The sequence below is a fragment of the Eulemur rufifrons genome, chromosome 16, assembly GCF_041146395.1.
Source record: "Eulemur rufifrons isolate Redbay chromosome 16, OSU_ERuf_1, whole genome shotgun sequence".
Taxonomy (NCBI): domain Eukaryota; kingdom Metazoa; phylum Chordata; class Mammalia; order Primates; family Lemuridae; genus Eulemur; species Eulemur rufifrons.
The window spans coordinates 82,224,442-82,238,538 of NC_090998.1; the positions used below are offsets into that span (position 1 = coordinate 82,224,442).

The window sequence follows — 14,097 nt, forward strand, 5'->3', positions numbered from 1 at the left end:
ATTATGAAAGGTGCTGTTAAACATCTGAAGGAGCTTGGACTTTCTCCTGGGAGCTGTGAGATGCTTTTGAAGGCTTTAAAAATGAGAGTGACTCTATTAGATTATTTGGCAGCTTAAAGAAGTTGAGTTATAATCAGTCCAGCAGATTCAGTCTACGAGTCCATGTGATACACTGCTGATCATCATCAGGCAACACTGGGTTTTAGCCTTGAAGAGTTAATATCAAGAGCCAGCATTTGCTGAGCACTTAACTATCTGCCAGGCTTTGTTTAACCATGACATGCATTATGTTATTTCATCCTCTGAAATAAGTATCACATTTACCCCAGTTTTGCCACAGAGGACCAAAGAGGTTAAGTATAGTTCGAGTTACCAGTGTTAGAACTCTGGTAAGTGGCTGATCTGGAGTTTGGACTCTGTCATTCTGACTTCAAAGTCTTTAACTGGTGGCCGAACCACTTCTCTAGAGAGCTGAAGAAATAAGCCTAGAAGATGTATTTTGTCAAAATTTGCTCAACTATTAAGAAACCATACCTCAATTTCAGTCTTCTGATTCAGGAGTAACAGTTCCTTTTCCTGGCCCACTGCGTTTAATCAGCTGTCACATCTTAAAGGCCCTGCATTCTGAATATATGCAAATCTGAAGCTTCATTCCCACTGTTTTCCAACTCTGAACCGCTGTCATCGCTTGCATCCACTGGCTTACCTGCCTTCTGACTTGTCCCACTCCAGTCTGTTCTCTGCTCTGTAGCCAGAGCCATCAGTTTAAACACACATGTATAGTTAGGGTGATCTTTTGGTTAAAATTCTTCAATCTCTGCCCATTGCTCTTAGGGCAAAATCTAGTCTTTACCATGTTTGTAATAGATTTCCTCAGTCTGGTCACTGCTTACTTCTGTAGCCTTTTTTCCACCATTCCCCCCTCTCCCCACCCCGAGATCTTTCTGTTCTCATACAGTTCCTTCTAGATCTTTCTCTCCTTCCTCTTTGTAGATTAAATCCTACATATCTATTATATGACTTCCTTAGGAAGGCCTTCCCTGATTCTCCCAGAAGACATTAGAGCTCTTGGCTATTTGCTGCCATGGTACCCTGTTCTTTCTTAGCAGTGATAGTTGCTTGTTTCTTCTCACTAAACTTCTTCCTGCTGCCTTATTCTCTGTGTCATCAGTTCTTAACATTCTTATTGAATGAATGAATATGAAAATAATTTTATTGCCTTTTCCAAAGCAGAGTATCTCGCATGGCATTTAGGGGCTCAGAAAGTGACATTTCACTTATTAAGTATTCTCTTTGCATTTTTGATTTTGTGAGGTAAACACTATAATTTCAGTGTTGAATTAACAAAAATTAATCTGAACAGTACTCTATTAGAGAAATTCTTTAATAATGCTGAGTTTTCTCTGAATGGAAAATGGCATTTCCTTTTTATTGAGACATTAAAATATTTACTTCAACTTTCCAACTTCATTGTTTCCTCTGCAGCTTTTTCTAGATAGGAGCTCAGTTTTACTTGAACCAACCATGCCTTGTATATTTTGGCTGCGTTCTGTATGGTAGCATGGCAGCATGGTAGGAGAAATAACACAAGCTTTGGAGCCAGTCAATCATTTGTTTGTTGAACAAATGTTTATCAGTATTATTGAGTACTTACCTGGTGGTGTATCACCCTCAGGGTTTATACAAGTTCAGAAAACTTCTAGGAGCTTACGGGTTTATAAGGGAGACGGGTAAGCAGGTGGAATAACATGCAGTAGATGCTGTGATAAAAGTAGGCAGAGGGATATGTTGCTGTTACATGTAGTAGCTGGGATGTGATCCCTGAACTGAGTCTTGACGGATGTGGATGAAGTGCTGTGGTAGGGGAGGCTTTCTAAACAGAACAAGCATTGTGACAAGAGCCTGCGCTGTGCTGTGGGAGCTTGGCAAAAGGTGAGGCTGGAGGAGTAGTCAGGAGTGTGCATCTCTGTGTCCAGAGACAGAGATGCACTCTTTATAAGGATACCCGTTGTAGTAGATTAAGGCTCCCCCTAATGACCTCTTCTTAACTGTAGGAATTATATCTGGGACAGCCTGTTTCTAAATAAGGTCACATTCTGAGGTACTGGGGGTTAGTACTTCAACATGTAAATTTTGGGAGGGACACAATTTGGCTTATATCAGTTGTCATTCCCTTCTTATTTTCCTTTTTTTAAAAGTATACCCTTTTAAATTTTTTTTTTATTTTTTGAGGCAAGGTCTTACTGTGTCACCCAGGTTGGAGTACATTGGTGCAGTTATAGTTTACTGCAACCTCAAACTCCTGGGCTCAAGTGATCCTCCTGACTCAGCCTCCCAAGTAGCTAGGACTATAGGATGTGTCACCACCATGCAGCTAATTTTTTAAAAAAATTTTTTTGTAGAGATGGGGTCTTGCTGTGTTGCCCAGGCTAGTCTCTAATTCATGGCCTCAAGTGATCCTCCTGCCTTGGCCTCCCAAAGTGCTAGGATTATAGGCATGAACCACTGAGCTAGCCTTTATATATCTTTAAGCTCTGTTGGATACTCTTCTTTTCTTTTTTCTAAAATTTAGGTATAATTTACATATAATAAAATGTACAGATCTTAAGTGTTCAGTTGCATTGGTTTTGGTGTATGTATATCTGAATGACTGTCACGCAGTACATGCTATAGAACATTTCCATCACCCCAGAAAGTTCCCTTATGACCCTTTTCAATCTATCCCCCCAACCACCTTTTGATTTCTATTATCACAGATTAGTTTTGCCTGCCTCCCTTCTTGAAAATGTTTTTTTCCCTGTCTCCAGGTTGTCTGCCTCCTTCCTTGGCCACTCCTAGGTCTCCTTTGCAGGATCTACCTTCTGTTCATCATCTCTAAATGTTAGAATGTTCTAGGTCTCACTTTGTGGAACTCTTCTCCATCTACACTCTTTAGGTAGTCTTATCTATCACATGGCTTTAATTGCCATCCACTTGCTAACCTCTCCCTAATTTTTATCTCCCAATTTTAACTGTTCCCAAGTTCCAGACTCATTTGTTGCTACTTGACATTTCCAGCTGAATGTCTAGTGAATATCTATTGCCTCCACAGCTAAGCCTGCTGCTCCTACATTGTTCCACTTCTCCTCATCTCCATTAATCATAACTCTCTCCCTCTAGGCCAAAAATCTTGGTGTTAATTTGGGCTCCTTTCTTTCTCAGAGTCTCTATCTAATCTCTTATCAAGTCTTGTTGTTCTAACTTCAAATTGTGTCTCCTTGGCTGATAAATTCTCACTACCTGTACTGTTACGAGCCTGGATTATTGCAATAAACTCCTAAATGATCTCCCTGCTGCTAACCTTGTCTATTCTCAGCCCAGCAGCCAGAGGTATCCAGTTAAAATGAGCCATATCATCATGTCCCTCGTTTGCTCAGAGCCTTCCAGTGCTTCTCAGGTCATTCAGAGTGTTAGCCAAAGGTTTTACAGTTTCTTCAAGGTCCTGTGTGATCCTTAGGCCCTTTGTCAGAAACTGTGTATTCTAACTTTAAACTTGGCTCTGACCATTTGTCAGGTTTCCCATCAGTGGATTAGATGTCACACATGAAAAGAGGCTATCATGGTAGGCCACTTACAACCTCAATATAAAAAGGTATAAAAAGCATGCCCAAGAACTCAAGAAGTGTGGCAGTTTGCAGCTATTTAGTAGGCAAACACCACGTGTGCTGTTCTTCTGCAGCCCTGAGATGAGCTCTGACCAATGGAAGGGAAAAAGAACTCCCTTTGGGTGGTAAGTCCCAGCTCCTCCACCAGACTTTCTGAGACTTGCTTTCCCTTTCTCAAACTGGTAAACCCCACTTACTGGAAAGTGTCATGAGAATAAAATAAAGTATGAAAAGTGCTTGAAGTCTTAAGTCACCAAGAAGAGATTAAATATATTCTATTTAAGAAATATGTGGACTATATATGTATGAATATATGTGTGTATACCTGTATTTATTTGCATGCGCACACATGATTTCCATAAAAGTGGTAACAATTTAAAATTTGTTCTTTTTGATATACTTCCTTTTGTTCATTTTGGTACATTAAAATAACTTCTTATGAAAGTGTTGTGGTTGCTGGCACAGAGTTCTGATGTTCTTATTATTTTGGTTCACAGGAAAAATGGAGGCTGCTCCCAGCATTTTTAAAGGTAATTATTTTACATTTACTAATAATTGGTTATTTTTCAGATGGAAAAGTCAAGAAATAAACTGTTTCTTAAAGATTAAATTTTTTGGCTTTGTATAACACAACTATGCACTTGGCTAGATTTTGGAAATACCAGGAATTTTAAAACAAAATCTCTGCCTATAAGGTGCTGGTTGGGGGAGTGGTAGTCTAAATTTAGGGAGAACGAGTATACATAGTGGCATGGCACATGATTAATAAAAACCAGAATGCTACTGGCAAAAGAATGACGCTACAGATGGTCAGAGAGGGCTGCCCAAATGAGGAGAGAGAGACATAAGCCACATGTGAAGAAGGGAGGATTTAACTAAGCTGAAAGGTGGGAGGCAGAGAGCATGGCTTAATCAGGAGGCTCCAGAGGAGCCTTCACTGGTCTGTGGGAAACAGTGACCATTCTGTTTGGCTAAAATGGATGGGTGGATAGTCAGAGGAGTGCTGAATGTAATATAATATGGTGTAGAGATTCAATTCAATTTGAAAGAGCTTGTGCTCAGAAGTAGTGGGTACCACAGTGAGGGATCACTTGACACCTGCTAGGATGGCTATAGTCAAAAATAAATGTTGATGAGAATGTGGAGCAATGGGAACCCTCATGCTCCTCTGGTAGGAATGTAAAATGTTGCAGCTGCTTTGGAAAACAGCCTGGCAGTTCATCAAGTGGTTAAACATAAAGTTACCATATAATCCAGCAATTCTACTTTTAGATACCTACCCAAGAGAAAGTAAAACATATGTCCACACAAAAACTTGTACATAAATGTTCATAGCAGCATTATTCATAATAGCCAAAAAGGGGAAACAACCCAAATGAACATCAACTGGTAGATGAATAAATAAAATGTGGTATAGCTATATAGTGGACTATTATTTGGCAATAAAAAGAAATCAAGTACTGATTAATACTACAACATGGATGAATCTTGAAAGCATTATGTTAAGTGAAAGAATGGAGACTTGAAAAACAAGTAGAGTTAAAAGTGTCATTAGGCAATTCTGTCAGTTTGTGAGCATCATGGAGTGTACTTGCACAAACCTAAATAGCATGGCCTACTACACACCTAAGCTATATGGTATAGCCTATTGCTCCCAGGCTACAAACCTGTAGAGCATGTTACTATACTGAATACTGTAGGTAATTGAATCACAGTGGTATTTCTGTATTTAAACATATCTAAACATAGAAAAGGTGCAGTAAAAATACAGTATCAAAGATAAAAAATGGTACACCTGTATAGGGCACTTACCATGAATGGAGCTTGCAGGGCTGGAAGTTGCTGTGGGTGAGTCAGTCAGTGGTGAGTGAATGTGAAGGCCTAAGTCATTACAGCATACTACCGTAGACTTTATAAACACAGTACACTTAGGCTACAGTAAATTTATAAAAAATTATTTTTCTCTTAAATAATCTTAGCTTACTGTAACTTTTTATTTAATACTTGATAAACTTTTAAATTTTTTTAATTTTTTGACTCGTAATAACACTTAGCTTAAAACACACATTATACAGCTGTACAAAAATATTTTCTTTACATCCTTATTCTATAAGCTTTTTTCTATTTTTAAACCTTTTTTAACTTTTTAAACTTTTTTGCTAAAAACTAAGATACACGTGCATTAGCCTAGGCCAGGATCATCAATATCTCTGGACCTCCACATCTTGTCTCACTGGAGGGTTTTCAGGGGCAATAACACAAAGGGAGCTGTCATCTGTGATAGGATTGCCTTCTTCTAGAATATCTACCTGAGGCTCTTCTTGAGCAGGTGTCACTCTTTTCAGAAATATGCACTACGAAGTCAAGTGTAAGTCACTATGTGATAGGAATTTTTCAGCTCCATTATTATATTATGGGACCACTGTCATATATGCTGTCTGCCATTGACTAAAACATTGCATGGCATATGACTGTATATTCAAATATTCATATTTTGAATTCCAAAGGTCAAATTACGTCTCAAGGAGGAAAACTTGAGAGTGTACTAGTAAGATGGTGGAGAAATAGAATGAGGATACTTAATGAAACTTAATGAAAAGTTTTATTAAATATAATTTATGGATTTTTTTTGTCACTTTGGTTTTGAGAAAAATGTAATCATCTATGATTAGATTCGATTATATAATCTGTTATTTTGTTGCTAACCTACTTTTTACTTTTTATCTCTTTAGGTGAAAGGCCTTGTGAAACAGCATATAGACTCATTTAACTATTTCATTAATGTGGAGGTAAGCGTCGGATTGTAGAAATTAGACATAAGCTAAGAATTAGTTGGAAGCCAGAGTCTAGCCTAATGTTGCACTTTCCACTGCAGATAAAGAAGATAATGAAAGCCAATGAAAAGGTTACGAGTGATGCTGACCCCATGTGGTACTTAAAGTAAGGAACCAACTACTCTTAATTAGATATTTTCATTATGTCTAACATTTTTAAAGTGAATGTAGTTGTTATCAAAACTCTTTTTAAAATCATTCCCTGGTATCTGTTTAAGATAATTATAAAGTGCTCAAATTTAATTTTTTTTTTTTTTTTTTTGAGACAGAGTCTCACTCTGTTGCCCGGGCTAGAGTGCCATGGCATCAGCCTAGCTCACAGCAACCTTAAACTCCTGGGCTCAAGTAGTCCTCCTGCCTCAGCCTCCCAAGTAGCTGGGACTGCAGGCATGCGCCACCATGCCCGTCTAATTTTTTCTATATATTTTTAGTTGTCCAGCTAATTGCTTTCTATTTTTTTAGTAGAGACGGGGTCCCGCTCTTGCTCAGGCTGGTCTCGAACTCCTGAGCTCAAACGATCTGCCTGCCTCGGCCTCCCAGAGTGCTAGGATTACAGGCATGAGCCACCGCGCCCGGCCTAAATTTAATTTTTAATTGGTAAACTAATTATAACAAGTAGAGTTATGATTGAGAAGTTAATGAAACTATTAGGTTTTAAATATTTTAAACAAGTTTTTATTTTAAATGATTTTAGATTTAGAGAAAAATTGCAAAATATAGTACAAAGAGTTCCTGTGTATTCTTCACCCAGCTTCCACTAATGTTAACATTTTATATAACTATAACAGCATAATTACCAAAACCAAGAACTTAGCATTGTTACAATGCTGTCAGTTAATCTATAGACCTTATTTGATGTTTTCCCACTAGTATCTTTTTTCTGGTCCAGGAATCAATCCAGGACCCCACATTATGTTTACTTGTTTCATCTCTTTAGTCTCCTCAATCTGTGACAGTCCTTAGTCTTTCATGACTTGGACACTTTTGAATAATCTGGTCAGTTTTTGTATAAGGTCCTTCGTTTTGAGTTTATGTAATATTTGCTCATGATTAGATTAGATTATGTATTTCTATAAGAATGCTGCAGAAATGATGTTTTGTGCTCACTGATTCATACTGGGGTTACAGATGCCAGTATATTTTACTAGTGATGACTTTAACTTTGTTCACTTGGTTAAGGTGGTATCTTCAAGGTTTCTCCACTGTGAAGTTACTATTAATATTTTTTCTTTTGTAATTAATAAGAATCTTATGGGGAGATCTTTTGATATGCAGATATCTTTTTTTCTCATCATCCGCATACATTAATAGCAGTTATTGTGGGGTTTACTGAATGGTGAATTTCTATTTCCATCATTATTTCTGCATTAATATTGGAATTCTGCTGTAAGGAAGAGCTTTCCTTTCCCCCTATTTATCTCTCTCTCTCTCTCTCTATTTATTAATTTATATCAGTTTGGACTCATGGATTTTATTTTAGCCTATGGGTTATAATCCAGTACTATGATTATTCTGTTGTTCAGACTGTCTCAGTTTTGGCCCTAGGGAAATATTTAAATTGACTCTTGTGTCCTTTCAACATGCCACCATTATTTTTTTGAGCACTCCTTTACTTTCTGGCACCATAAGATGTGATTCATCTATTATAGGGATATTGTCAGCTATTTCTCCAAGGAGCCCTAGTCCCTTTTATTGGCAAATAGTATTTAGAAACCAAGATATGGATGCTAGGGTCTCAGTGGACAGACCTCAGAAATATATGTATGTATACTAACACATACATACACATCTATATTTCTATATCCTATCCATTTATACTTATATTAAGAACCATGCAGACTGATACCTTCTATTCCAGTCCAGCACTACAGGACTTGTTCTTATCTTTTCCCTTTCTTTATTTGTAACTTCTATCCCTGACAATGAGAAATCTGGCTCTCATGATCTCCAATATATTTTCTTATTTTTTCAGTACTAAACTATATATAACATTTCAGAATTGTTATCTCATACTTCTGTGAGAATAAAATTTAATTAGAGTACAATATTTGTGCACTGTCCTTTTTGTCTTTAGCCCTACAGTATCCAGTCAAAATACTGTTTTCTAGAGTTATTTAGATTCGTTCTTATCTTTATTTTTTGGGTATGTGAAACATTATGGTTGTAAGAGTTAGACCTATACAAAAAAGTATATTCAGAAAATTGTTGCTCCCGTTCCAGTTCTTTCCACCCTGTTCCCTGCCACTCTCTGTAGGTAACCAATCCCATAGATTGTGCTTTATCCTTTCTATGTTTCTTTTGCACAAATGGGTATGTATACATATTTTTCCCACTTGTTTCCTCTTCTTTCTTATACAAATGATAGCATACCATTGGTTCTCTTTTGTACTTTTCTTTTTTCATTGTTTCATTTTTAGAGAGCTATATTTACAGTATTTTTATAAAGAGATTTGTAATATTTTTTAAAAGATGATAGTATTTTCCCTCTTTGGTAAAGCTATATGTACTGTCATTCCAAGAAGATCTCCAGTGATAATTTTTAACTTGTTATCCTTAACAAGATAAGCATTTGCCAAAACATAATTCTTGTATTTGGGAAGAAAATAGCTTGTTTATATGTTTTTGAAGTAGCATAATTTGTACTGGAATAATTTGTTTTTCAGATATCTTAATATCTATGTTGGGCTTCCTGATGTTGAAGAAAGCTTCAATGTAACTAGGCCAGTGTCCCCTCATGAGGTAATTTTAAATCTTACTTTAATTGGACTTATTTGCTTTACCTTAATATATACTTTTAAAAGATGATTTAAAAATAGGAAAAAGAAAATTTCCCCTGAGATACACTAAAATAAATAAGCACTTGTATAAAGCTATAGTATATTAGGAAACAATTCTGCACTATTTATTTTATCATTTAATCCTAATCAGCTTACACTGTTATATTTGTGTGTCCCACTAATGTCCTGTTTCTGAGCTTTTTAGCAGTCTCCTGCCCCCCACCACTTGTGCTTTGCATGGTGTGCTGTTCATCACAGGAGTCAGTCACTTAGCACACTTTTTGAGGGTCAGCCAGGCATTGTGTTAGGCAGAGGAAACTGAGGACCAGGAACTCACAGTCTAATAGGAGACAGATGAAAAGAATATTGAAATATGAGGGTTTTAATAGATGTATAGACAAAAGGTTATAGGAAGACAGGTCTATTTATTGACTTTTAACACATTCTAGATTTCTCATTAAATTCCTTCACTTAATATCCATAATTGGGAATTGATTCAGGAAAGGAAAAGATTTTTGTAGATTCATGTGGTTTGTGTTAGGGTAAAGATGAAATAGCAATTAGGGAGTGTATCACAGGGATCTTTATTAAAGAATAAGTAAAGTATTAGATGGTTATAGTTATTGTCTAAGCAAGATTAAACAGGTAGTATGATGAAGTAACCATTCTATATAGGTAAGTTTTGATATTTAATCACCAAATATTATTGAACATTTGGTTTTGGTCTCAGCTTTGAAAAAAACAAGTGAGACACTATTCTTTCTCAAGGAGTTTATACTCTTGTGGCTTAAAATAATAAAACACATGGCAGAGAGAAATGGAGGATTGCAAACTTAAATGCCTAGAAGGACCAGATAGGTAAGGTAAATATGTCGACTTGTATTGAACAGGGAGTGGTTAGGGCTGTGGGATATTGGAAACTATGTGCCCCAATTTGGCTTTTTCCTTTTTCTCATTTCATTTTGCTAGATCTTTCCAATTTTTCGAGAACTAGTCACCAATTGGCAATTTCCAAGTTATTTTCTAAACTATATTACCAAATGCAAGAAGGGAGAAGACAAAATAGTTTGAAAGAGTCCAAAAAAGCTGAGGCTACGTTTGTCATTATATTAACTACATCTGTTGAATTTCATTTCCACTTGAAGGGATGAGTTTGTTAAAACCCACTGAATGCTTGCCTATCATGGTCGTTATGTTAATTTTATTAATAAACGCAAGAGATAATATTTGTAGTACTCTGCACTGGGCCCATTCTAAAAATACGTATTTATACTTTGGGAATTAAAATAATCATTCTCATTCCCAGTTTTATGTATGAGAAGACTGAGATTCAGAAAGGTTATTTAAAATTTCAGTGAGCCAGGATTTGAACCTAGGCAATAGAGTTCACATTGTTTTTTTATTTTTATTTTTTTGAGACAGGGTCTCTCTCTATTGCCCCAGCTAGAGTGCAGTGGCATCATCATAGCTCACGGCAACCTTATTTCTTTTTTTTTTTTCTTTTTTTTTTTTTTTTTGAGACAGAGTCTCACTCTGTTGCCCGGGCTAGAGTGAGTGCCGTGGCGTCAGCCTAGCTCACAGCAACCTCAAACTCCTGGGCTTAAGCAATCCTACTGCCTCAGCCTCCCGAGTAGCTGGGACTACAGGCATGCGCTACTATGCCTGGCTAATTTTTTGTATATATATATTTTAGTTGTCCATATAATTTCTTTCTATTTTTAGTAGAGACGGGGTCTCACTCTTGCTCAGGCTGGTCTCGAACTCCTGACCTTGAGCGATCCACCCGCCTCGGCCTCCCAGAGTGCTAGGATTACAGGCGTGAGCCACCGCGCCCGGCCTCACGGCAACCTTAGACTCCTCAGCTCAAGCGATCCTCCTGCCTCAGCCTCCTGAGTAACTGGGACCACAGATATGTTCCACCATGCCCAGCTAATTTTTTTTTATTTTTAGTAGAGATGGGGTCTTGCTCTTGCTCTTGCTCAGGCTGGTCTCGAACTCCTGAGCTCAAGTTGTCCTCCCACCTCGGCCTCCCAGAGTGCTAGGATTACAGGTGTGAGCCATCAGTACCTGAGCTAGGGTTCATATTCTTAACTACCATGCCACACTGCCTTTGATCTGGCCTGAAGTAGGAGGCTTGACCTAGTTAAATATAACATTACCTAGTTTTATTGGTCAATAATAGGAATATTTAATATTTTAAAAATCACAGACACAAAGGCTAGAAGAAGGTCACATCTAACTATCTTTTGTTCAGTAGAAGCCAGAGAGAGGATTCAGTACTCTGAATGGTTGACGTTCAGACAAACTTTCTTTTTGAGACTACAAGCCACCTGATGACCATCAGTATAATGGGGAAATCATCAGAAGATTTGAATGGAGTTACCTACGTCTGATCATGGCTTAGGCAAGGGCATCATTTAGCCTAGTCATCACCATGGGGAACTAAAGCACACACCAACAATTTCTAAAATCCTACAAATGATTCAGAAATTGTTAGAATGATATGATGAATGATTTTAGTGCTATAACATACCACTTGTTAAGGAGTTTTGTAATACAGTTTAGTATATTTGGAGAATAAAAGGAAGTATAGTTTCAGTTTGTATGTGTGTATACTTTAGTTATTGTTATACTAGTTGTTAACTGTTTTGAACAAGCCAAGCCATGTTGATTACCTTCCATGGACCCACTTTGCAAGGACCAATCCAACTGCTTTAAAGATATGGGAGCAGACTGATGATGGCATCAGATCAATGAGAAGAAAATTAGTACCAGATTTATTGTTCCATTTTTGGCCTGGCAGGGCCAGGGATGCTGTGACAATGTCTAGATCAATACATGGCGTCATTCCCCTTATGGAGAAGGTAGGCTGATAACTCCCAACGTCCTGAGGCAGCACATGGACCAGCTTAATGGAGGAGAGATCAAAGTTCAATGTGGGCCACAATTTATATTAGAAACTGAGCTCTTTGAAGTGGTCAGGACTTCTTCTTTTCCTGAGAGGAGTAGCAATAACTGTGGGATTCCTTATTCTCTTTCAGTGCCGTTTGAGGGACATGACATACTCTGCGCCCATTACAGTAGATATTGAATATACCCGAGGCAGCCAGAGGATCATCCGCAATGCCTTACCCATTGGCAGGTGAGAAATGAAGTCTGTATTGAAGCCACACTGCCTGGATTCTAGCCCTGTGATGTGACCGCATTTCCTCAACTGAAAAATGTGGGTAGTGGTACCTCTGGGATTATGGTAAAATGGGATTATTTTATGGATCCAGCAAGTCAGCACATGTAAAACACTTAATGTTCAGTGCATAGTTATGGTTGTTTTTATTTATTAATTGTGGAACCTTTTTTATGAAGTTAAGGGAAATGCTTGCCTTTCTTACCGTAACTCCAAGCTTTTATGGAGACATTAGGTAAAAGAGCATTTCAGTGAACTCTTCTGGGTTGGTCGTCTTGGTGGATTCCATGTGTATTTTAAGTTTGAGTTTTCTTGGAAGTTTAACTGTTTCCCATGTAGAAGTATTTAAGAGAGAAGTTACTTTATTTGCCCAGAACAAGTTTGGAAATGATATATAGCATCAGCTAGCATTTCTGCAATCTGCTTTTCCTAATTAGGGAAATATATTGATTTCTGTAGAAATGGACGAAACCCACAATATTGTGAGTTTGATAATGATGTATTGGATTTTAAACTTAGTCCACATAATTCCTATTCAACTCTCCCCCCCGCCCCAACCCCTTAAAAGTGCTAAGAGCTTAATAAACATCCATGTGTTCAACAAATATGCACCAACTGTTTGTCACTTGTCATGTACTATGCTGGGTATCCAGGTGAATAGAAGATACAGAAAACACAGCTCCTGTTGGCTACCTTCATTCACAGTTGTCAGGGGAGGGAGGAATAAGTAATTATGGCACCATTTGGTAAGTTCTGTCGTAGTAAAGTCCAGAGTACTGTGGCAACATTCAAGTTTAACAAATCCTTCTCCTGCACTTCCCCCAGAGGAAGGGGCTATTCATATTGTTCTTTACTCATTTTTCAGTTAGAAAAATAAGTAGGATTTTAAAATATCTTTGTTTTAGCAGAACTGTTTATCGGTATTAAGATGAGAACTTCTTCTCTCTTACGTATGGACCATACTTGTGTCCAGTTAAATTTTGGACCATTGCTAAATTATGGACCAGATTGAATATTGTGAAGGAAAGGCAGGAGAGACTGGAGCAAAATATAAATAGTAAGATTTAGGCTTTAAATCCTGGGTTAGAGAGGGGACATGTAACTGGTATTTACTATATGCCAGATACTGTGATAGCTGATGTCATTTGTTAGCACTGCATTCATAAAAATGACTTCAGTTAACTAGAATGTTTATATATACCAAGCACTGTCTATATCACACACATTATCTCATTTAATTATTTTTTGAGCTAAAATGATTTTAGTTTAATCCATATAATATTTGTTCTTGGCAACAAATCAAATAGTACATAAGAACATTTGACACAAAACAGTAGCCTCCCTCCTTGTCCTTCCTCACCTTTAGTCTCATTCATTTGTAACTATTTCTGTTATTTTCTCTGGTGGTTATTACATCCATTACTTTAAATGCTATGCTTTTACGTTTATTTCTTGATACATCAACTTCAGACACTCTTTATTGACACCTAATGTAGAGCATGTGGCTTAGCTTACCTATATCACCTACTTTGCTTCTCCCTTCCACCTCCAAACTTTGCGCCTTGTTTGTAATTCTTCTTCTTTTTTTTTTTTTTTTTTTTTTGTTGAGACAGAGTCTCACTTTGTTGCCCAGGCTAGAGTGAGTGCCGTGGCGTCAG

The 14,097-nt window shown here is 37.4% G+C and overlaps 1 protein-coding gene across 1 annotated transcript in view; it reads left to right on the forward strand.

Annotated features, from left to right (window-relative positions):
* The window catches only part of POLR3B (RNA polymerase III subunit B), a 119,264-nt gene that overhangs the window by 1,157 nt on the left and 104,010 nt on the right, over positions 1 to 14,097 (forward strand). Inside the window, exons 2-6 of the mRNA XM_069489583.1 lie at positions 4,142 to 4,174; positions 6,377 to 6,433; positions 6,520 to 6,584; positions 9,142 to 9,217; positions 12,297 to 12,397. Of these exons, the coding sequence (XP_069345684.1) occupies positions 4,142 to 4,174; positions 6,377 to 6,433; positions 6,520 to 6,584; positions 9,142 to 9,217; positions 12,297 to 12,397 (332 nt within the window). The remainder of the gene's footprint in view (positions 1 to 4,141; positions 4,175 to 6,376; positions 6,434 to 6,519; positions 6,585 to 9,141; positions 9,218 to 12,296; positions 12,398 to 14,097) is intronic.